At 39.8% G+C, this 25,233-nt stretch overlaps 1 protein-coding gene across 1 annotated transcript; it reads right to left on the bottom strand.

The window, feature by feature from the left end:
- Positions 1-372: 372 nt before the first annotated feature.
- LOC118564238 (exocyst complex component 2-like) lies at positions 373-24,622 on the bottom strand. The gene is made up of 7 exons (XM_036141659.1): positions 24,556-24,622; positions 10,263-10,420; positions 7,402-7,578; positions 5,562-5,685; positions 2,490-2,603; positions 632-756; positions 373-419 (listed from the first exon to the last, which is right to left on the bottom strand). Exons 2-7 carry the CDS (start codon positions 10,378-10,380, stop codon positions 373-375), a joined length of 705 nt encoding a protein of 234 aa, XP_035997552.1. The 5' UTR covers positions 10,381-10,420; positions 24,556-24,622.
- Positions 24,623-25,233: the final 611 nt, after the last annotated feature.

Here is a 25,233-nt window from a genome sequence, read left to right as displayed (position 1 = left end):
CTCGCATTGTGTTGGGCTGCTCCGTTTATTTAGATTCAGCCACTAACAATGAAAACATTGCCTCTCCTCCAACCGGAGCACAAACATACGGAAAGCAATAATAATAAAGATGGAGGCAGAAAAAGTGTACATATAAATAGTAAGGGGAAGTAACTGAGTGGCTGCGGCGGGAGCAGCGCGTAAACAGACAAAAGCATGAATGACGAAATGAACAATTGATTCGAGGTACCTGGCAGAGCGACAGCGGTCTGACTCTGCCACCTTGAAATCTTTTTTGGCATCTGAAGGTCAGCGAGTGTGAACGTGTGCGTGCTTTCTACTAACCACTTCTCAGAGTGGAGCGAGGATGTATGTGACAGGTGAGAGCTGATCTCATTTTGATGGAGGTGATTTAACCGTGTTGTGGTTGGCCGCTCTAACTGGAGCGCAGAGAAGAGGGTTTTCACACACCGTCCAAATGAGCCTCTTTAATCAGCCGCCGCTAGACCACATGTGTGGGGGTGGAGGTTATTGGAACTGCCCAAACTTGCACATTTCACCCCCCCCCCCCCCCCCAAAAATCAGGACCTGACTTGGAGTGGGAGAGCATAAGTGTGTGTGCACGTTTGAAATAACCTTTTTTTTGTTTTACCTGCCAGAGCATCCTGGGCCTCAAAGAATGTGCTGAGGCCTCCTTTCACATAGGCCATGCTCCCCTCGTTTTTCTTAGATGCTTGCTTCTTCAGATTACTGGCCGCGACCCTCAGCTGCTCAAAACTGAAACACACAATCAGCAAAAAGACTTTGATTCAACCGATAATAATGAATTTCTCGATAAATATTATCAGAGAAGCCACCCGTCTGAAAACAAATACTCGAATTTGCTTCTGATTCCGCGCGCGTTTTTGCGTTTCTTTCACACGATGTCTGGACGCGGAGGTTGAGCGACGGTGAGTACGTGTGTCTGTGTGTCAGTGTCCTGAGTGAGGTTTCCTCTGCTAGGAAGAAACAGTCACCCAGTGAGGTCCAAACAGAGGCCCCTGATCATTGCTGGATCCTCGGGGTCTGGGTTACTGAAAGGCTAAGCCGGAGGGAGAGGAAGCCAGGAGTGTCCAAAATAACTCTCCTCTGCCCCGACGGTCTTCAGGGTCAACAGGCTACCTTGTCTACACACGGCTCTGATCTCTGAAGAACCAGCTGACAATGTGGGGATAAACTCAAAGGAAATTGGCAAAAAACAAAGTAACCATGCTTTTGTTTCCTTCAACTGGAATTCCTTACATATTTTCTTTGCCATTCCGTAAGTGTGTATGTAGGGATTATATTTCCAGCACTGATTCTTCATCTTTAAATAATCCTTTATTATTTTTTTGTACTGCTAAATATTGGAAACTTGCAAATAGATGTGTTTATTATCTATCATAATGAAAGAAAAATATAGAGGAGATTTACAGCCCTGCGGTAAATTAACATGACAGAAGTTGATAAGATTTTCGGTCTCTATCTCTTTTCAGCTAGGGGTCAGTTTGGCCAATTCATACATCCATGTTCTGCAAATTCATCACCTGTAACGTCTATTACATACCTGTAAACAAACCTTTTTCTAACCATGCACAAAATCCAATCATATCATCAATTATCAAGATACACAATCATTGAAATACTTTATTCTCACGCGTCATCTGATTTAGCTGTACATCATGCTCTGAAGAGTTTATGCAACATAAAATTTGCATTAATTGTGATTCTCATTCCCATTTGGACCATAGTTGAGTATTAGGAAATATGAGAGATTAATCAAAAACAAATCTAAAAATAACTTTGATTGAAAAGGTAGCAACTGGAGTCACATAGTTGCATTTCCTTATGAACTATGAGTGGATTATTCTATACTACCATAAGAGGAAAGTTTGCACAAAATGTTCCTTAGAAATGGCTCCTCTTCAAAGCCAAACATGTCAACCATGAAACAGCTACAACTATAACTATATGACGCAGAGAAGGGAGGTGTATCTTGCTGCCCTCTTATGCTTAATCCCCACAATAGCTCCATAATGATCTTTATTTTAAACCTTTGTAGATTAACAGTTTGGTCTATTCTTGGTGAAATATCAGAAAAGTCTGTTAAAAAAATATAACAGAGTGCAGCAGTTCAGTGATTTATTCTTTTTGCACCTAAGATGTGCATAGAAAAACAGCTTAGCAAACCTCCGAAGCAAAAAAAATCAACACTGCCGGATTTTGAGTATTTGTTACACTTCCTCCTCTGTGTTTTTATTACGGCGTTTGTCCTCTAGATCTTAAAAAAAGGTAGTCCCAAGGTGTGACTACTACTGTGTGCTGTGTGATGAAAAATGTATAAAAGTGGCAACAGTTGTAACCAGTGTTTGCACTATTCCAGAGGAAAACACACCAAATTAACTTTATACTGCAAGTGGGAGCGCAGTCAACCGAGTTAGTCTTTCTGCTTTTTGAGACGTTTGCTTAAAGAGACACAACGATGGACCTACCTGGAGCCTGCGTGGTTCTCTATGAGGTACCAGGAGGCAGAGAAGTTCTCACTGGTGAAGTCGCCACTCATTCCTGGGAATATCTGCTCCAGGTCTTTCAGTGGGACTTTACTCCTGCGAGAGAAAACACATTAGGGCATATGAGTGCAGGAGAAAACAATATGAAACGGTGAGAATTGAAGAGAACTGAACTGTTCTATTCATTGCAGGGCTGTGGGATCTTCTTTTTTTTTTTTTTTTAAATGTGACTTTATTTTCCAGCAGGGGGCAGCGTGTAGCCAGCAAGCAAAGAGGCTGGGAGAGCCTGGCGTGGGAAGTGCAGTGTGTGACGCCTGGGTGCCTCTGGAGGACCCAGTACTCATTAGGGAAGCTTGATCTCTACTAATGACCTGTGGGCTACACAAACCAACATCCCCAGCATCACCACCCACCCTGCAGTTACACAGACGCACATATAAAGAAGGAAACGTCTCACATTTGGGCTCAGTGTTTAATTATGTGAAGGAGAAAGCCATCTAGAGCCACGGTGATGTTCGTGCACAAATGCGTACAAAGCCAGAGGTCTTCTCCCGTAGATGGTCATCACCCACTTCAAAAGACACTTTTCCCAGCTTATTTTCAGATCATGCAGGCTTTTAAGTAAACACATTTACTCGGAATTAGGTTCATATTTTTATAAAACTGTCAGACTCCTTACCAGCACGAAGCACAAAATACATTTCATATCCATGAAATTTTAAATGACCAAATATATTGTGGTATTTATTTAGTCTCATTTCTTTTTTTCCCCCTGAATGGCGGCGCTGACTCCGAAAAAATATTTGTTTTATTCTAAACGTTTATGGCAGAAACGGCGAACATTTGTTTTCTGTATCATTAAGCAGAATTCAAACTTAGGAGGTCCCTTAAAGAATAAAAGCTAAGCAGAAAAGATGATGTTTCAGATCAGTCAATGGAAGCTCTTATGGCATTTTTTTTTAAATCGAGCAGCTTGACTGGATCTACACGCTGACACTCATGGCTAAATTTTTCATTTACATTCAGACCGGCATCAAAAACAGCTTTCCTATAAATCGGCAGAGGTGCTTCCATCTTTGGATTCGAACAAGATTTGTACATAGCTGAAGTGAGAGTGGTATTCTGGAAAGATTGGATTGAGATAGTGAATATTTTAGCGACGCATTTATCTGACCTGATGATTTTGATTCTCACTGTAAAAACGATAACCATACAGAAACACATTTGTGTAAACTTTGTTTTGACTCAACAGTTAAATATAACAAACAGACCATTAAAGTAAACCTTGGCAGAGAGTTTTTTTTTGTTTGTTTTTTTAGACTGAGGCAGCTTTGAATCAAACAGAAAATTAACACTAGTGGAATATTTTTATTTTATGCATTAAAACATGTCCCTGACTTCTATCAGATTCTTACTAAACTTGGAATGACACAACAAGGACCATTTTATTATTTTTTGCATTAACAAAATGAAAAATGTGGGAGTTTTCTGTTTTTATATCCTTATCTAATTTTTAAGTCAATCTGATGCATTTACATAGTGAGATGATAAAAGGAAAAATTTATAAAATGTTTGTATATTGGCCCGTCGCCTAGGAAACAGCTTTCCTGAGAAATTGAAAGCATTACAGAAGGTGGACATTTTTAAAAGAAATCTTAAAACTTATGTTTTGGATTTGGCATTTAGCTGTTAAGGGGTTACGATGCATACAATGTGTCCCTAATCTTATTTAACTTTAAATCAGTAGGTAAATGCCACTTTTATTTCAGCTTTATATTCATTTAAAATATTTGCATTAACTAAACTTACACAATTTTTTTCAGCCAATAATAAAAGTTTTAAAGGCAAAATTACATTTTAGTTGACTTGGTTTCATGAATTTATTTATGTTTGAGATATTTCTTTTGCCATTCTTAACTGGAGTATAGACTTGGACTTTATTGTCATTCTACTGCACATTGACAATGTACATGTCAGCAAAATTTAATTGCAAGGTTCCGAGTAAAAGCAGAACACAAAAGAGAAACATTGTAAATATAAGTATGTGCAACATAAAAATTATTTAAAACTATATATATATATATATATATATATATATATATATATATATATATATATGAATAGATATACCAATGCAATAGCTAAATGTAAAAAGCTCTGTCTCAATCATTCATCTAATTAGAATAACAAATGAAACATTCATTATGCCTAAAACACAATTGTGGGGCAGGATTTGATCAAATCTTAATAAAATATGTTTGAATGTTTGAGCTCTAACACTAAATATGCAGACAGGTTTAGGTTTCCTGCTTTAAGCATTTCTGTGCAGGATTTGTGAGCAACACCTCACGAGTGGAAGTCATAACTGACCTGTATTTGTTTTTAAGCTGTTAAATTCTTACGGCAGCAAAACCCTTACAGCTGAAAGCCCGAAAAGTGAGATCACTGCCGAAAAATGTACACAACCCCACCGACTCTTTTCAAACGCCTTCATGTTACCTATCAACTCCTGCAGAGATAGCTTTAATCTGGCTATGAAAGGGAAACGCCGAGACGCGCTGCGGTGGATGTTTAATGTATCTCTGGGAGCCAGTCAATGCAGCAGCCTGTTTATGGGGGTCTTGTCTCTGGCCACGAGCGGTCACTTGCCCCCAGCCCCTCTAAGCCAAACAAACCCTGAGCCAGAAATGTCAGAACTTGACAAGACAAACTATACGGTACAAGCTCTGCCCTCCCTGCCCGACGCGTGGGAGCCATCAGTGCGCTGCCTGCTCTGCACGGCGGTGTATAACGTGTGAGGTTTGCTCCCATGGTCCTTTCCAAATTCCTCTTTATCTTTCTTCTCTCTACTTTATACACAATTATGTTGTTTCCACTCCCCGTGTGGAGCAGTTCAGCCACTTCCATGCTGGCATAATGTTCCAAATGCTGGCATATGGGGAGAGTTTGGGCCTGCTTTAGAGATGTAAACCATGACTCAGTGACTGGAGAGCACTGGTGTTTATGGCGGTGAGGTTGCATGTGTGTGCGTCTTTGGATGTTTTCGATCCGTACTTGTCCATCTCGACGCCCAGCGGATTGCTGGGACGCAGGGAGAAGGGCGAGATTCCTTTGTTGCGGTTCGTCCTCATGTCGTAGTTCACCTCATCCACCCACACGGCAGACTGCTCCAGGATACCTGCAGGACAGGCGGGACGCGGTCACAACACATCCCAGATGTGCTCGCACATAAACGTACTTTCTCTGAAGCATTTTACATGCATGCAAACAGTAAATATGGTCTGTGTAAGTTCATATTTTCATTATGTTTTTTTTCCCCATTTTGTAATATTTCAAAAATAAAACATTTTGATTCAGTTTCTGCAACAGAAACGGCATCAGGTGCAGATTATTAATGTTAAGGGTCGGAAAAGACACTGAATGCGATGAAAAGCATTGTATTAACACATTTGTTGCTTTAAAAAAACATTAATAAAAGAAAAACTTTAGAAATATAACAAACCAATGACCAGCAAAGCTGTCTGAAATGATAAAAAAAAAACAAATTTATCAAAGTTGCTCAAATCTGTTGGCTTTAGTACAATTTGTGATTCAACAGAAAACTGTAAACAGGTAGCAGAATATTTCAGTTAAAATAAATACTGTTGTGTGCCCTACTTTAACGTGTTTTTATAAGGTTTTGGTTAGAGAAAAAAATAAGTTTCACTAGTGCACACTGCCTTACAAGAGTTTGTATTCCTCTTGATCCACTGCACATATTGTCACCAACATCAGGGTATTTTACTGGGATATTATGGGATTGACCACCACAAAGCTGTACATCATGGGCAACTGGAGGATAAAGTTATAATGTTTCAGGAACAGACATCTGAAAAATGTGTGGATTGTGTTCAGCCCCCTTTACCCCGACACCCCTAACCTAAACCCAGAGCAATCAACTGCCTTTAGAAGTCTAATCATTATTTAACATGTATGTAGTTTAACTGTAAATAAAGTTTTTCTGTGAAGGTCTCAGAGGTTTATAAGAGAATATTAGTGAACAAAGGGATACGGCAGACAGGTCTGGGATGGAGCTGTGGAGAAATGAAAGCAGGGTTAGGTTGGAAAACATCGTGCCAACGTTCGAACATCCCAAAGAGCATGGGTCAACCGATCATCTAAATTATGTATAGCATATCTACAAAGACAGCAAGACATGGCTTCCCCTACTAAATTGATAGGCTGGACAGTATTATGAGAAGTAGCCAAAAGGCTCACAGTAACTCTGAAGAAGCGGAAGATGTCTGCAGCTCAGGTGGGAGAATCTGCCACACTGCTAGTCATGCAATCCACCAATCTAGGCTCAAACTGTCGTTGAATGAAAGCCAAAAGAGACTAAAGGTACTTTGCTACAAATCAGGTCAGAAAAGAAGGGACTCTAGGGTCAGATAAGACCAAAACCGAACATTTTGGCCAGCATTCAAAATGCTAGGTGCTATGGAATCCGAACAATGCACACCATCCCCACAGTGAACCTCGGTGGTTGGGAGGTCGTGCCAGCAGGGACAGGCTGATGGAGCTACATACGGTACAGACCATGAAGAAAACAATGTGAGAGGCCATGGCAGAGGTTCATCTTCCAGCCTAAATTTACAGCTTTAGCTGCAAAGGAGTGGTTTATGATTAAAGAATATTCATGTGTTAGAATGAACCAAACCGGCAAAATTATTGGGAATTTGTATCTACATTACACAATTTGCAAAAGCTTGTCTTGTTTGATAAGGTCTCTTTTCTTCTTCATCAAAAATGATTCTTACTGGGACAGTTGCTTGTAAAAAAAAAAAAAAAAATAAGAATTTGCAGCCCTCATGGCAGCTTCAGTCATCATTGACCTTTTTCGCCTTAGGAGTCTTACCGATCCTCTCCGGCCTGAGCAGCTTGAACGAGACGGTCGAGGTGCCGAGGCCTCCGGACTTGGTGGTGACATTGATTTCTCCCTTGTCGTCTTTGGCAGGACCCACGCGGCACACTATTTTGCTGGCCGACATCCACTCCGCTGTCAGCATGCAGTTATGGCCGCAGATGGACAGACCTGAGACGGCGAGCGGGGCAGGAGAGGGAGAGGAAAAAGTGAAACGGGTGAAAAAAACAGATGCACGCACACACACACACACACACACACACACACACACACACACACACACACACACACACACACAGAGGACAAATAAACATTTGTGGTGCAAGCACCAACACACACAGGAACTGGGATATGCAGCAGCGTAGAGGAGCTTGCTCAAGACAGCGCTGACGTCCATCAGCGAGTTTAGTCAAACTGTCACCAGGGGTCGAACCGCAGGCCGGGGTCGCAGCTGGCGTGGGTGGCCTTGATCTTCCTCCGTCTCACTCAACCGCTTAAACCTCGTGTGAGTGACTCCTCGGTGCTAAGTGGCTCATTACTGGCACAACGTGCACTCTGCCCCTACATCTGTCAGCCTCTTTTTAGAACCTCGCAAAGCCTTCGTGAGGCAGGGATATAACTTGGACTCTTGCAGCGGCGCAGATCTGGAGCGCTTCGCGTGTGTGTGTCATCAAACGCTGCAAAAGCCTGCGATCAACAAATAGCCCATAAAACCGTAAATAATTTGCCCATTAGAGCCCCATTTCCTGCCTCTGTTCTCCACAGGCCACTTTGTTTGAATACATAAGCACTCACACACATTTGTGCATATCTAATTGTCTAAATCAAGGCCCCGGGGACGCGGACGGTCAGGAATAGACTTGTATTGCTGGCCGCGGAGCTGCGAGCGGTGATGGAGAGCGGTCTGTGAGTCCTCTGAACTGCCATCCACATTTATACAGTTGGACGGCGGAGGAGGAATTGGCAAATGTGAAGGAAAACTTCAGCAGACAAACAGTGTGACGTTAAAATCATATAATGAGACCAAGATGTTTCAAGTCTTTTCTTTTGGCTCATTTTTGTTTTTTCTAAGTCAAATGACAACTCTGTTTTGTACATCAATAAATATGAACACCGTAGGATTTGTGAAACTGTGCATTTTAGTCGTGAGAAGAGATTCCTTTCTTCCGTGTGCTTTAAACTTAAAGTGTATAACTGCATGTAGTGTCCGTGAGTAGGAGGGTCAGTATCATCTGAGCTGTTTTTTTTGTTTTTGTTTGTGTTACTTGAGTGGAAAGTTTAAAGAAAGAGAAATTTTAAGATTTTTTGAACAAGACAATTTTAGTTTGATTTTAATGTGGATTTTCCTTAATCCACACAGAGGTAGAATTATGCATGCAGGCACATTAATAATACACACTATTAATATTTGCATAAGTGAGTCCATACAGTTGTATGCTTCTGATGTAATATATTTTACCACAGATTGGTTTTCTGGGCCAAGACCCATGCCTTCCTAAGCATAGTCCACAGGTTTTCAATAAGATCGAGTTCAGGGCTTTGGGAACATCATTCCAGTAGCCTCCATTTTTCCTTCCAACCCCAGTTTTCATGAATGTTTGTTTCCACGTGTCAACATTCTAGCTGTTTTTCTAAAGCGAGGTAAAATAAATTTGAGGTAACCTTCCATCTCTTGCATAATCTAGCAGTACCTTAGAGACACAGAGGCTACCTCCGTCAACAGCTCTATCTTCACCCTGATTCTGCCAAACAGCCTAATCTACGGCACGTCATCAGAAGGTATTTGGCGTGTCCACATAGGCAGCTGATAAATCTCCGTCGAGCTTTAATGTGTCGTTGACATCCGTAGTGGTGTGAAACCGGCTTCACTGCAGACAGCGCCGCCGCTGTTCCAGCCGTTTGCAGTTCACGGGAACCTAAAATGCCCGGTGGGTCCTATGGTGTTTCGGAAAGTCCTGACAAACAACCTTTCATCCGACGGCGACAGTTCAGATCTTCCACTGCGAAAAGTGGTGACATGTTCGACTAACTTGTGCTCATTTGAAAATGATTTTCTTTTCATCTGCAGTTGTTAAAAATGGTTCCAGAAGGCTTTCCTAAACTTTGCAAGTCTTCAAAGTCTTCTCTCCTCAGATCTTCGCGGAGCTCTTCGGACTTTCCCGTTGATGTAAATATTGGTAAAGCCAATGAGCGCTGTAAACGACATCCTCAAGGTAAAACACATTCTAGAAACACGGATTTGAAAATCTGGTGGACGCATGTACAGGTTTCAGCCTGTGTAGTTAATTACGTGTTCGGTGGCGATTTTAAAGTCTTGTCAGGTTAGCTTGTTTTAAAAAAAGTTTTAAGGGGTAATTTGGTAATGCATAAGAGGAAGAAATGTTGCTCTTTTTTATCATTTTAAAACCACATTCACAATTATCCATCAGCTTGGTGGTTGTTAGGTTTAGTGGCATCTATTTCTGCTTTAGGTGCTTTTAAAACAATCAGGAATCACAAATTATTAGAGACTTTTTCTCTCTATACTCCAAATAGATCATTAAGCTCTGAAATAATACTTGTTCCTACTTGATCTCGACTGGATCTAAAAGAGAACGCTGCCTTTGTTGCCTTTGATCCCAGACTCTGAACAGTCTTTGCTTCTATTTTATTTTGTCGGGGATTTTAGTTAAATACCTTTAAAAAAAATATTTACTTAATTTAAGTATCAGCTATACATATTTTAAAGTGACACAATGTAGGAAAACTGTTGAACGGCCATTAAACTCCACAATCGAAAATCAATTTGGTTAAAAAATATATAAATTAACAAAATAACAAAAAACAGAGAGATGATTGGTTGTGAATGTCCTTACCAATAAGGTCTGTTGGGCCCGTGCCCAGGTTTTCTCCACGAATGGTCACTTTGGTCCAGGCGGGTCCCTCCTTGGGCGAGATGCCCGTGACCAGCGGCGGTGGCCGTGCTCGTGACATTTTGATCGGAGGCGAAAGGTGGCTCTGGACCAATCAGAACCTGGACAAGGACAACGTACAGCGGTTAGAATGCAGGTGAGACCTGAAAAGGTCAGTTTAACTTATTGAAAAGACATAGACAACAAAACTAACTGAATATATGTTACGTGGTTTCACACCGACATTAGATAAACAGTGTATTCACTTCTTTTGAAAAGTTGGGCTATCCTTCACTGAATTCCAGTTCCTCTCAATTAATTTGTCATACCTTATTGTTTTGTAGTAAAAACTGAGAAAAACTGAAATTTCCTAAACTCTGTATGGCATCTAAACTGGACCCAGTTTAAGAAATAGATTACATTTAAAAACACTAATCTAAGTGTCTAGAGGCCCAAAAAGCAGTAAAATCACCTTTTTTTAATTTGATAAGAGTGGGTTTATTTGTGGGTTCTCTGTCAGGAAAAAACACAAAAAAAAAGTAACAGTCGATGAAAAAGGAAATCAACCCAAAATCCAATGTAGCAAATATAAGATAGAGGACATAATTTAAGCATCGAAGTTATATTAAGAAATTCATATTTTCCTATTGTCAGATCATATTTTCCATACTGTGAAAGACCTCATAAGGACTCATAAGGTTAATAAACACTGTATAATAACTGTAATATTTCAAAATGTTATTTTAAATCCAACAACCTCGGTTACCGAAAACCCACGGCAGATATTTAGACCTTTTCGCCAAAATATGATCAGAATTTGTGCTCAAAGCTCATTTCCGTCTCCAAACAACGTATGCGTTGCAGAAGTTATCTCTCAGATATTAGCAAACACAGAGGAAGGAGCCAAGAATGAAGTAGACAGAGAGCAGAGAGGATTGGAAGAATGTAAACCTCACAGCGCAGAATAAATAAACCTGGTCTGCCCAATCATTCCTCATAAGCCCACACAATACCATGCAGATTCTGGTACCAAAGAAGGAGCAACCAAATCACATCATGTCGGAGAGAGAGGGAGACGTCTCAAATGAAACAAAAATATGATCGGAAGTATTTCAGCTGAGCAGATGTTTGCTAATAAATTACTGCCAGGTCTCCCCAGTCAACCTCGGCCTCATGAAACAGCTCGAGCTAAGCTTCCGCCTGTTTACTCTGTAGCCAAAACAGCTCCACCTCAGGCAATGCAGAGGTTCATACGGACTGGACAGACAGCTACTCCATGGTGGTAACCCTTTGCACAGGCTAAATAATTAAGAATAAGCAAGAAAATTGGACAGAAATATGAACTCTCAGAGTCTAAAACTAACGTGGATGGGATGCCAAACTGATCTGCAACCAGCTCTAAACAGCTCCCATTATGAATTCATCTATATGTTTGAGTTGGTTGTGAAATAACTTGAAGGAGAGGAGAGACAGTCTAAAAGAAAAGAAGCATTTACAAATTGTTTATTTGAGATATGCACTCTAATACTAAATAATCTAATAATAAAAAAAAAAGAAGCAAAACTTCAACCATGAGATTCAAAAAAAGCTGATACTTAGGTTGGCAATTTCCAGACTTTATTGAGTCAAGACCCTCAGCAGCATCCGAGTAGTCACTATGATAAGGGCTGCTTGTAAAACAAATCCAGATTAATTTAAAGGCAGGGAGTGTTGAATGATAAGGAAAAATCTACAAAATCTACAAGCAGAATTTGCCTCTGAGTTACCACGTAAGACAAAAAGCATTTGTACATGCGTCACGCTGACTCATTTTTCAAACAGTACACTCTTTCTCCTGGGAAGAAGGTGGAGAAGTAACGGCTACTCATTTGTAATATTTGAATTCATCACCAAATTCTAAACCTTTAAAATCTAGAAACATGTCGGATGTTTTATAATTTCAATGCAACAGATAAATGTAGCCCGAACAGTGACAGAAACTGGCCGCTATTAAGACCGATCGACTTTTTTCTGGTCTGCTGGCACACCATGCTGAAACACCACGGTCGCGTGGAGGATAACAACCTTCGGTGTGGAGGCTGTTACCGACGGAAGGGGACTCAGTGCTGCACAATGTTCAGAATATGTGGCACGTTCTATTTTTGTGGAGTTCTACAGTGACAATAGCAATTATGAGTCAATACCTTGTGATGCTCTACTGCTTTCAGTGTTGGCAAACTGTACAACAAGCAAGAGGGAGCACAACAGCTGGAAAAAAGATGTTTAAAAAGAAATAACAGGATTCCTTAACAGTTGAAAAGAAATATGAAGGTGAGTTTTATCCTATTTGAGCTTTCATCCTCTATGTGTGAAGGAACATGCTGAATTTAAAAATGTTGGCAACTTTTTGGAAATCACATCATAATGGTATGGATCTACATTCTATAGATCCAGGGGTTCCCAAACTTTTCAGCATGTGACCCCCAAAACAACAGCACCAGAGACTGGCAACCACCTTTTGGGCATAATTTTAGGAGAACTCTGACAACAAAGTGCAGTCTGTGTTAAAATAAGGTGGATTATGTTGAGGATATTCCAAGTTGTATATTTAGGGGCTGGTTTTACAAATGAGGAAAATACTAAATCTTTTTAGCACATCAGCATTAAATTATCATTATTATCAGGACTTTGAACTGACTTTGCAAACGATTGTGTGACTTTATTCTCATAATGTTACAACTTTGTTCACATGATGATATTTTGACTTTGTGTTGGTAATATTATGACTCAATTCTAATATTACAACTCTATGTTTGCAATGTTATTCATTCTTGTACATCTAATATTATGCCTTTATTCTCATTATTTCCACACACACAAAAATAAATCATACTAGGGCCATTGTAGATAAAAGAAAATAAATTATTAGCTGCAGAGGAGTACATTTTCACAAAAAAACCTCTCATATTTTGAAATTAATTTCACACATTTGTGAGAAAAAACTTGGATGTTCTTTGATGTTGAAAAGTCGTAAATATTAGAGAAAAAACATTATTTTCCACAATTAAAAACATACATTTGGTATATTCAAACTATATTCTCCAACATATCATCTCGCAACCCTCACACGGTGTCTAGTGACCCCCCTAGTGGTCCCCATCCCCGCTTTGGGGACCCCTGTTCTACAGTATGCACGTGGAAGCTGATCTTTACAGTTAATAATACCATCTACCCTAAACCCCCAAAGTATAAAATGACAACTCTAGGAAATATTTGTCTTAGTAAGGTTTAGTTATAGTAAAGTTATAAAGTTAAGCTATAATAAAACCCTGCTTTGTAACAACTCCTCTTTCTCGCACACACACACACACACAGTGTGACATCACCTCTTCTTGAAAAAATCTTTTAAGTCGTGTTAATATAATATTTTTAAATGTAAAAGTTGATTATAGTGAAAGATCAGGAATTGTCGTCAAGACTTGGATCGCTGCATTGCTTCTCCACTGAAATCTGTTTGAATAATCAAGGAAAGAAACAAAACAAAGATTTAAAATACTTAGAGGTATCCTTAAGGAGTGTAACTCAACACACTTCAGGCTGTCATTCATCACAGCTGTTTACAAAGTGAAGCACTCTGTCTTATCTCACAGAACCATCAGCTTTAATAGACCATATCTGAACATCTGTATCCACAAATTCTGCTAAATGACTTTTAACCTGTACAGAACATGCACAATATGTTCCAACTTGTTCAAGTTGGAATATATTTAAATCAATTTACAATGTTATCAAAAAAATCAAAAAACAAAAAAAAACTCACGAGAGATTGAATATTTAATATGAAAACTAGGGACTGATCACAATTTACTAAACGGTATTAAAAGGTGTAAAAATAAAAAAATAAAAAAAACTGCAACCTGAGATTTTTATGCCATGTTTATTTTGAAGGATTTTAAGAGAAAAGCAGCAAATCAGACCCACCGATGCATCAAAGTAAGCAGTGCTGCAGTGACCCAGAACCGTTACGGAGCAGGACAGTGAGAACCTGTCTGAGCAGCGTTCTGGGACAGCTTCTTCCCTGCCGGGCCACCCTGACATCCCAAAGTTAAGGACAAGCCTCCAGTGGGATTTACCACGAGCTGTTGCCGCTGCCCTGCGCTTGTTAGAGGAAATGGAGGGGCTCTGAATCTGACATGAGGAAGATAAGAAGTCAGTAGGCCTAAAACAAGAGCCTGGTATATCCCTCATCAAACCCACATGTTGGGAGCGGCGACGAAGGGGGGGTGGAGGTGGGGACCACGGCCCTTTCTTTGTATAATAATTCGGATTCTACTTCCAGGATTGTTTCTGTCCTATATAATACACGTGAACAAACACACACAAGTCTGCCTGCACACACACACACACACGGCAAAATGACAACTCAGCGAGGTTTGCGTGCGAGGGGCCCAGGCTGGTGTTGTGTGGTCTGTGCGTATGCGAGCATGAGGAAGGATCTGTAGAGTTCTGGCCCGTGCGTGCATGTGTGTGTGCAAAAATTTCTGTGTGTGTGTGTGTGTGTGTGTGTGTGTGGTCTGGGTGTGTGGTCTCCGGCGCGGGCCTGGGGAGAGCCTGCTGACGGCTGGGATGAGAAAAGAGCCGCTTTGTTTACTTTACTCTGGGGGCTGTTCATGGACACGGGAACACTGCCCAGACCCTTCCCTGCAGCATCCAGCACGCACACACACACACACACACATGCGTGGAACACCGCGCACGCTCGCGTGATGAACCGAGTCGCACGGAAAAGTAACGGGACTCCTGCACAGGCCTCGTGTCATGCATCACCACAAATACCCCGCTAACAAGGTAATAGAAATTGTAACTATATTCAAACGGACGCTTAACTGCAAACTCTTTTTCTCTCTCTCTCTCTCTCTCTCCCCTGAGAAGCACGGGAAGGAAAAGAATCACCAACTGGAAACGTTTAAAGGGAGCAGCATCTTCCTAAAGCGGGATAAAGTGATGAGCCTCTAGGGGGCATTAGAAGATGATAAACCACTTTGTTCCAACATGTGTCAAACCCCGACTTTTTTTTTTTTTTCTGGGCTAAATTTAATCAGAGACGCTAAAAGCAGCCTTTTTTAGCTTCCTCTTTTAGAGGACTCCCTCAGATTCATGATGCTGCAACCCTCCAACACTCCACTCTTTACTTTCTCTGGGTGCTGAGCAACAAATGACAGATGTGCCTCTAATTATATAGCAGCTATTAAGAGATTTATACAAAAAAAATGATTTTGTGTTCTTTTTAAAAAGAGACTGTTAATATTTTTAAGTACACATAATGGAAGAGGAGGAAAGTCCTGAGTTCATATATGTGTTTATTTGTTTTGTAAGAATGAAAAAAGCTGATATTTTTCAATGTTGTAGTCACCATTGAATTTTATTTCAATACAGTTTTAAAAAACATAACTATATGAGCAAAAAAAAGTAAAAAAATTCAATGTATTCATAGATTTTTTTCATAAGTACATTAAAGCCATGCCAAATGAAGCTCTCCTGAAAGTGGTTGAACTACTGATGAATAAATTCATCTACATGTCCTTTGTAAAGAAAGTGCCACTTATATTGATTTTCCCTTAGAAAAAGAATGGATTTAGTGCGTCGGCTGTTTTCTTATAGTCGTAAACTGCAGTAATCGCTTTGTCTGTTAAACCACATTATGCTTTGAAGAATGTGACAAAAATAGTTCACAATTTGAAAATGAAAAGAAGATGAAAAGCAGGAAAGATGATCTTATCCCAAGCAATCCAGAACTGTAGACAGCTTTTGGGTGGATGGCTTAAGATGGATCAAATTATCGACTAATGACTGGATCTTTGGTTTGTTTTTAATCATATATGGATGCACCAACCATTCAGCCAAAAATGGGAATCAATTTTCCTTGATTAGCTTTGATCGTTGATTAGCAGGATTTTTATTTCCCCCCCGCTCATTAAAGTGAAAGCAGCCACTTTTTTCAGCTTGTAAATGCCTCAACAACCAACATGTTCTTTTGTTGCACGTTGTTTCAACTTAAGAAAAAAATCTGATAAAATGTTAGGATCACACGTTTGAAATGAAAAGCCAGTGATTTTCCTTTATGGTCACTGTTTATTGCATAGATTTCAGGAATTAAAACAATGATTAGATTAATTAATTGACGCAACAGTCCTTAGGAAGACAACCAGTCAGACCTTAATAAGAAAAGTTGGTACCGGCCAGCAAGAGCCTGACTGGTGCATCTTTATCGTCATGTTTCCCCACCAGCCCAGACAACCATTTAACCTCTTCTTCATGGACACGCGTGTTTGCTAACCCTAATGCCTTGCTTGGAGGACCAGAGCACTATTGGATAAAAACAGCAAACAACAAATCAATTATCCAGTTTTAACATCTGTTTGCCTCTTTTATCCCTACATACACATTTCATTTCTGAATAATAAACTACCCTTGATTATCTCAGAATGTCTTGATTATCCAGAACTGCTGCTTCCCACAAGACGCGTGATAAAACGAGACAAAACTTGTGCATTTCCCTTTAGTTACAGGATGTAACGCACGCGTTGCACTCGCTGAATTAAAAGTACAAATGCAACTAATGTCAATGAGATGGATTCATTTAGTTTGGTTTAGCAGGTTTTTGCATAATTAAAAACAGAAATTGTAAGTGAGATGAAAAGTAATTTTATCAGGGCCGAAATGAAAAACAACTGAACAACAATAACTAAATCCACAAGTAAAGAAAACGTATTTTACGTTTCCTTTTTATTTCTAGGACCAATACCCTTTTCTTAATATAATTAATATGAATATGTAGCATAAGGGCTTTAATTTTAGATTTCCTGTTAAAGGAGACCAGAAGTCTAATACATTTCAAACAGCAATGTTAAATATAGACTTTTACTGGCATGCCAATCAATTTTCTAGAGACAGACATTTGTATGAACCATAATCTTGCATAGACTACATTATGGATTAAGTAAAAACTGGCAAAATAGCTCGAGCATCCACAAGAGGCTTTGCTGTTTATTGGACTCCATACGGTTTCAATAAATCTCTAGAATCCAGTCCTGATGGTGATCTGAGTAAAGCATCAAATAACTCGTTCGGGATTTCTTTAATTGACATTGGTTTGAATTATTCGGAAAACATTAAAACATGAAAAACTGTATCTGCACAAATAAGACACTCTCTAAACTACATGACCCCCCCCCCCTGTAATCGAAACACACACATGACCCGGTGACCCGTGACTGTGTCATGAATAAGGCGTTCAAATTTTGGATCATTTAGGCCCTCGGAGCTAAAAGGTGACTCACATATGGCAATGATTGGCACGAGTGCGAGCGTAAGCGAGTGTGTGATGGGTTCAGCGGGCACAAAGGGACCCATTTAAATCAGCTCATCACCCTCAATCCATCCCCCTTCTGAGCACCACACACACACACACACACACACACACACACACACACACACACACACACACACACACACGCACCATTTTGCTCTATGCTCCCCATCATTACACAAACACCAGATTCCATCAAAGATCCCTCCGACTCCCCTGAATGCACAGAGCCGGCCAAACATCTCCCGGCCCGGGCTGACTGGGCCGATCACAGAGGCAGGGCCGGGGCCTCAGACAATCCGCCTCACTGTTCGCTCACACCCGCGCCGCCCTAAGATGTGAACGGCCTAATGTACCTGATAGCCAGAAATGAGCCGTAATATGTGTGAACTGTATCAGATTGCACCATAAATGGGCAGCATTAACAGGAACTGTGCAGAGTCTGTTCAGCAGCTTGCGCGCTGACCGCTGGCCGTCCCTACAATGAGTCAGCATCTCCTTCTGCAGAGCGGCCCGTCTGGAAGTTCCTGGAGACGCCTCGCGAAGACAGGCGGATCAGATGTTTGCCTCTGGCTCTCTGTGTGTGCCGGCCGGCATCGTATTTACCCGCAGGCTTCGTTGTGTTTAGGGCCATCTGTTTGTTTGTTTGTCAGGCTTTGAGTGCTTTGCAGAGTTCGCCTTAATGAAGTGAAGTCGGCAATTTCCCATATAAAAAAAACTAAAAAAAAAAAAAAAAATCTCAAAGCAATAAACATAAATGGGGAAGAATAAGGCCTGCAACTGTAAGACAATGTTTTGAGAGGATTAGGAGGCTGGAGACAGGCGGCTCTGCCCGGTGACAAGGAGCAGTGGAGCAATGTGAACCTTCGCGAGCCGGGCTGCAGCGCTGCGGCCCCGCTTGGTTTATGTATAAAAAAAAACAAGAAAAAAAAAACACAAGCGTGAGAAACGTCCAGAATCAAAACAGAGAAATATAATTAATGGCAAGAAATAAATACAGTATGTTGGAGTGAAAGCCTGCACTTCAACTAAAAGACTGAATGTTTTCATTTTTCTGTTGCTTCCATTTGTCGATGGGTCTTTAACTTGTGTAGAAGTATTTTTTAAATATACAAAGAGGAATTCTTTTAGATTATAACCACTAAAACACTATGGCTGTGATGAACTGACATGGGAACATATTGGTTTGATTTCACAGCATATGTTAGGATTTAAATCAGGTCCTCTCCTTTCCTGAAATACATCTCGGCATAAATCGGTGTGACAGATGAATTGAATTAAGCATATATTAAATAAAAAATCCAAAATGAGTTTTTTTTCTTACATTGACGGAGAAACTGCCTCAATACTTCTTCTAAGGAGTTATTTTAAAAGGAGGTTTTAGTGGAGGAAAGAAAAATCCTGAATGTTACATTTTTCTTTTGTTGCAGTTCATAATCTCCTCTTTAAAAAGTTTTATAAGATCCAACCTTTAGTTTGAGTATATTTGTTCACTAAAAAAGTATTTTTGTTTCAGTTTCTTGGAACTTTTTATCAGCAACCCATTACTTCCTGTTTTTTTTGGGGTTTAAAAGTGGCATGATTGATGCGCACCAACGTTTTTTTATACGCATTATGAAGTATCGCATTAGAAAAGGTCGATGGAAACGTCAACATTCAAAATAACATCGTCAGTTTCGCAAAAAGGTTTTCACACTCGCTTGAGGTGGGTTTTGGCTTTTCCGAAAAAGAGTTAATGCACAAAACGGGAGATAGAAACACATATGCCGGATAAGCTGTGACGTAGCGAACATTTACCTCACACGACTGATCAGCCGTTTCCGCTGTCGGCGTCTTCCCGGATATATTCCCAGAAAGCGCGTAGAAATTTATTTATTTCTCTACGTCTCCAGACAGCATTTGACGTCGCTAGTACTAGTTGACATGACATGACAATTTCAACTTACCCAACAGCAACACATTCCTGAGAACCTCTCTCCTTTGTGTTTTTTTTTTTGCTAGTTTGCAACCTCTACTTCCTGTTTATTACAGCCATGCGTAACACAAATCAGCTCCAAACCAGTGGATGGAAAAACACCTAATTCACGTTTTCTTTTGTCGCTTTTTCCCACATTTTAGAAGTTTGCTCAAAATTCATTTGACAATTGGATGGAAACATGGCTACAGAGGCACCATTTCTTTTAGCCGCTCTTCAAAATGGGAAAGAGATGTTAATAAATGACAGTAATAAACAGCTCTTAAGCTAAAAACTTGACCATACTTGTCAGAGCAGCTATTAAGAGGTTTAAACAGAGATGCATTGAGAAGCCAATTGGTAAGTAGAATATTGGACAATATTTTTGCTTATTTGGCTCAAATATCCTACCTTGTTCTGATCATTAAATGGACCATAATCAATGTCTAAATCCTACCTCCTAAATTATTCATCTGTCCGCTTGACCAAAGTGGAGCAAAGAGTGGCATCTTTTGGTCACCAAGTCTCCAAAAGAACCATTAGATGCAAACTACATGCCAGCTGGTTGTTTGGTAACGATTCAAGGAAAAGCTTTTTCTGCCCTGCCATCAGAGACATAAAAATACCAGGACTTGTACTAGAACCACGTTATTGGAACAGATGAGACTAAGATTGAAACCTTTTTAGAATGCGAAGGCATCAGGAGCTTTTTAAAACCCCAGCACAGTTTAAACTAGAAAAAATATCCTGGATGCTGGCAGAAAACTGAAAGGTGGGACTCTCATTGGGTCTCTCAAGGTGATTCAAAACATAAAAATCAACCTTCTGCTATGGTCATCTCAGTTTCCCGACCTAAATCCTACAAAAAAAAAAAAAAAATGCAGCCGGGTCGTTGTCCTATTGGCACAGAGGATGCAATTGAGTCAATAAGCACGACAGTGGTGATTAAAAAACAAAACAAAACACTTGTTTCTTCATATGTTATAGAGTGAGCTAGCAAATAAGGCTTGGCCCGACCCCCCCGTCACTCAATTCACCCCGAGCTCTGTGGAGCAGCTTCACTGAGGAAAAGCCTCAGAAAATACAACCCACCACATTCCACCAAAACAAACAAGCAGGGCCACCCAAATTTTTCAATTAGAGCCCCAGGAGGGAACAGGAAATGGATCAGTGTAGCCTTGCCCCTGTGCTTCCCCCCCCTCCCCACCTTCTTCTCTCTGACTTTTGGGGAAGTGAAGGAGAAGGTGAGACAAAGTGCTCTAAGAGTGGCCCTGCTAGCATGGATATAAACACAAATCACGGACGTTTGTAGGACACGGCGCTAGCTTGCCGTTAACTTGTCAATCATCTGCTCTCTCTCACTCTCACGTCCAATCAATCTGTTGAGCAAACACACATGCCGAAGTACTGTTTTCCCTGGACAAACCTATTTAAAGGGACTGGGCTACAGCAATATTTGAGTAAGGAACACAAAAAGGGATTAGAGAAGCGCAAAGTGTTGAAACTGAAAATATTACATTTAATGAGTCTAAAAAAAGAGAGACAAGACTTTACACAATAAACAGTGGCTCTTAATTAAAGGGTTCATAGAAGCAACTACTGAGACTACAGCAGAAATACGGCTGCTTTCCAAGGAAGGTATTGCTGTACTGCAATATATATATATATATATATATATATATATATATATATATATATATATATATATATATATATATATATATATATATAAGGGCTGTCAATCGATTAAAAAAATGTATCTAATTAATTACATACTCTGTAATTAATTAATCTAAATTAATCGCATATAATTTTTGCTGTGAAAGTATTTCAAATATTTAAATTCAAATGATTCAATGAATAATCAGCATTAGATACATTAAAGTTCAAAAACTCTTATTCACATTTCATGCCTTCAGACGTTTTAACATGTGGTTGTAGCATATGTGGCACACAGTAACTTAGGGGACACACTGAAAATAAATGAACACTCCCCTCAATATCAACACTTTACAACAGTAAAGTGACGTCAGCGCTACATCCGGATTTCGCCGGTAGGCAAAAGCAGGACTGTTCTCGCCAAACACCGTAACAAAACAGGTGAATTTCAGCGTGCTTTTAGTTTATTTTCGAAATGTAAACAATGCCTATGACTTGTTGTGCTCCCGGTTGCACACAGAGGCATTCCAAATCATCGGATGTACGTTTCTTTCGTTTACCGAAGGACGAAGAAAGAAATTGATATTTTCAATGAAAAAGGACCCAGGCAGACAAATCCCAATAGAGCCATCATACCCCGACAGAATTTGCAGTCTACACTTCATCTCCGGTAAATACAACTTAATTTTGCACTGGTCATTGTTCTGCTTAAATAATTAAAGCCGCAAGCGGCGTCGATTGGCCCTGCAGCCAAGCGCCTTCGCGCACCGCCGGCCGCCAGCCACTGCAGAAGCTGTCACGCATTTTCCTCGCCCGTCTACTGGGCGATACACACGTTGGGCAGCGCTCGCCCACGACTCACAAAAAATCTAGTGCAGATCGGTTGATGCAGCGAGGAGATACAGCCGTTGAATAATGATAATGCATTTGGCCACCGGGCCGGACTAAATCGTTTGGCCAGCATTCACAGACTCGCTATCTGGACGGTATCTGGCAATCTGATACCATCAACCATCAACTTACTCTTAAAACGATCTTGTGATACGTTATCTAAAGAAGAAAAATACGTCGAGAACTCGTCGTTTGCTCTGTTTGCGTCTGCCGCTGTGTTCGCCTTCTGCCTTCCAGTCCGGCGCGTAGGCGCGAAAAACCCGGATGAAAACAATAGCAGTGAACTACCCTATACGATTAATTTGCGTTATTTTTTTTAATCCGTTATTATTTTTTTTATTAATTAATCGAAATTAACGCGTTATTTTCTTAGCCCTAATATATATATATATATATATATATATATATATATATATATATATATATATATATATATATATATATATATATATATATAAATAATGCAAAGACATTTCAAGTTTAATAAGCATGATGAAAGACCTAAATAGACCAAGCAATGTAACTTTTCAATATTTATAGAAGGTTAAAATAAGGAACCAGTATGTATACGTATGTGAAGTTGGGACATTTACTAAATAGATTTATCAGTGAGAAAATTAATCTGCAGCTGGAAGACCTTTTTAAATTTAGATGAGTATCGAGGACTCTCTCATAAAAGCTGCCTCATTCGACACTGACCTGAAATTAAAGTCATATTGAACTGCTTTATCTTATGCACAATTGATACTACAAAGAAATGTCCAAAAAGCACTTAAAATCTACATGAGGTTAAACCCAACTTAAGAATACACAATTAAAGCTAGAGTCGCCGATGTTTCCCCAATTTCCCATTTGAATAACTGCGCATGCGCAACACCGTCTTATCTGCTCTGCTGTTCCTCAGGGGGAACACGAGTGAACAAAAAACTCCAAAATCCACTCTGGTCTTATTACTTCCTACTGAGGCCTTCCTCTTCTTCTCATAAACTTGTTTGCTTGTTGCGACTGTCCGCCATGTTAAAAGTATAAGATGAGAGCAGCGGAGCTACAAAGAACGGCACCAAAGCTAAGCGCTAAGCTAACCAGACACATAAATACTAGAATTGCGCATGAGCAGCCAACAAGCGGAAACTAGCAAGGAATGTGAATGCACACTGGCATTACATGAGCGCATCAGAATGATTGGCAAATGGGACAACCAATAGATAAGGTGATACCCCCTGAACTTGAGGGACAATAGGGGTGAGGGCAGAACCAAAACTCTGACCAATCCCTGCCCTTCGGACCAAACGGAAGGGATTTGTAACCACTAAGCATCCTGCATAGTGATTAAATGCTTGGGTTCTCCTCAGGAACTCTGGTTTCCTCTCCCATAAAATTTTATTTCACATGCATTTACACAACAGGACCCACTACTAAAGATTCTGTCATTTAATAAGGAAAGCTCACTTAATAATATCTGATCTAAATTGTGATCTCTGGGAAAGATAGCAATCTACCTGCTTTTAAGCTATGAAAAAAAACAAAAAAACAAAAAAAACAATGAAAACCAAAAACGCATTATAGCTGATGAAATAATTAGGAAAAGCGAGCCTCTAAAAGCTAGCCCTACCAACTTGGCTGAAATAACTTCAGTACATGCTTCTTGTTGCCATCCACAACTCTCTGACATCAATATGAGGGAAAGTTTACATCAGAATCAGATATACTTTAATAATCCCAGAGGGAAATTACTGCTATTACATAGCAGAGGTATAACCTGAAGTATCCTGCTGAAAGTCCAAAGCACAGCAGATCTGGAGATGAGGTTAAAGCATAAGAAGTTAATGTATTTTTGTTTGTTTTTTTAAAGACAAACTAATACATCTGTCTGACATAGACCTGTCCCATCATTATCACTATTAAAGATTAATTAATGGTAATCAAACAACGAAAGTCCTGCCGAATTTACCGTGGACCGTTCACACTTTGTCGGATTTAATCAACATATTCTGTAACACAAACAGCGCCACAAAACTAGAGATTTTAACAGAATTTGGACAGAGTTTGGCACAGCTGACTATCCTGTCGTAAACCGAAAAGCAAAACGACACGCAAACTGCTTCCACTCCATGACTTACAAGCACTGTTATAGTCAGACAGTACAAGATATCACATAATTCACGGGTGACTCTAAATTAACAACATCGAAAACAGTCGTTTTTGTTCGCTAATTTGACAGCTAGCTTTAGCCTGAGCTAACATCCGCTAATAGTTAAATTGCATGTCAAAGAAGAGAAACAGCAACGGTCATTCGCCTTCGCTGAAATACTGCAAGCATTTAAGCTCCTCTAAAGTTTGCAATATAATCACAATTACAATGTTACAAGCAAACAAAAAATTAATATTTTAGAAAAATTACTCACAGCTAAAAAAAAAAGGCTTGCCTGCAGAGACTGCTTCCTGCTTCCTGCGACAACTTCCGTTCAGGGCCTTCAAAATAAAATTAGATAAAATAGAAGTGAAAAAATATTTTAGGTTTTGAGTATTTCTTGTAAGAAATTTCTAAAAGAATGAATTGAATTAGTAAAAAGCAAAAAGGAATAAATTGATTGGGATTTTTGTATGTTATTATTTAGCTATAAATTTATTTTAGTCTGATTATAGTTTACAACTGATAATAAAATGTAAAACACACAAAAAACTAAAAAGGGACTGTTTTATTGCCATACATTGACTAAGAAAATTGTTACTTCGAATATAAAAGACTACAGACTATGTTGTCAGGTCACTTTATCTGTGTAAGTAAGTTTGTTTGAATTTATTGTTCATTCCATTTACCTCCAAGATTCCTTACTTTAAATTGTTTTGTGTAATCTTGTGATGAATTTGATGTATCTAGTCAGAATAGAGTCTGTGCCACAAGAAAGACCACCTGAATTCTTCTGACGTCCTTCGTGCAAGAACGCCGGAGCCCAGTGGGAGCTCTGCTCTTTCCTCGTCTCCCTTTTCACGGTGCATCACTGAGGTATTTCCACTTGTTCTGGGAAAGTCGCAGCATCATTAGAAATGCAACAGAGACCACCCAGGCTCACACTGGCGCA

The sequence above is a fragment of the Fundulus heteroclitus genome, chromosome 9, assembly GCF_011125445.2.
Source record: "Fundulus heteroclitus isolate FHET01 chromosome 9, MU-UCD_Fhet_4.1, whole genome shotgun sequence".
Lineage (NCBI taxonomy): Eukaryota > Metazoa > Chordata > Actinopteri > Cyprinodontiformes > Fundulidae > Fundulus > Fundulus heteroclitus.
Note: the sequence above shows the minus strand (reverse complement) of the source record. Positions and strands in the feature narration are given on the sequence as shown.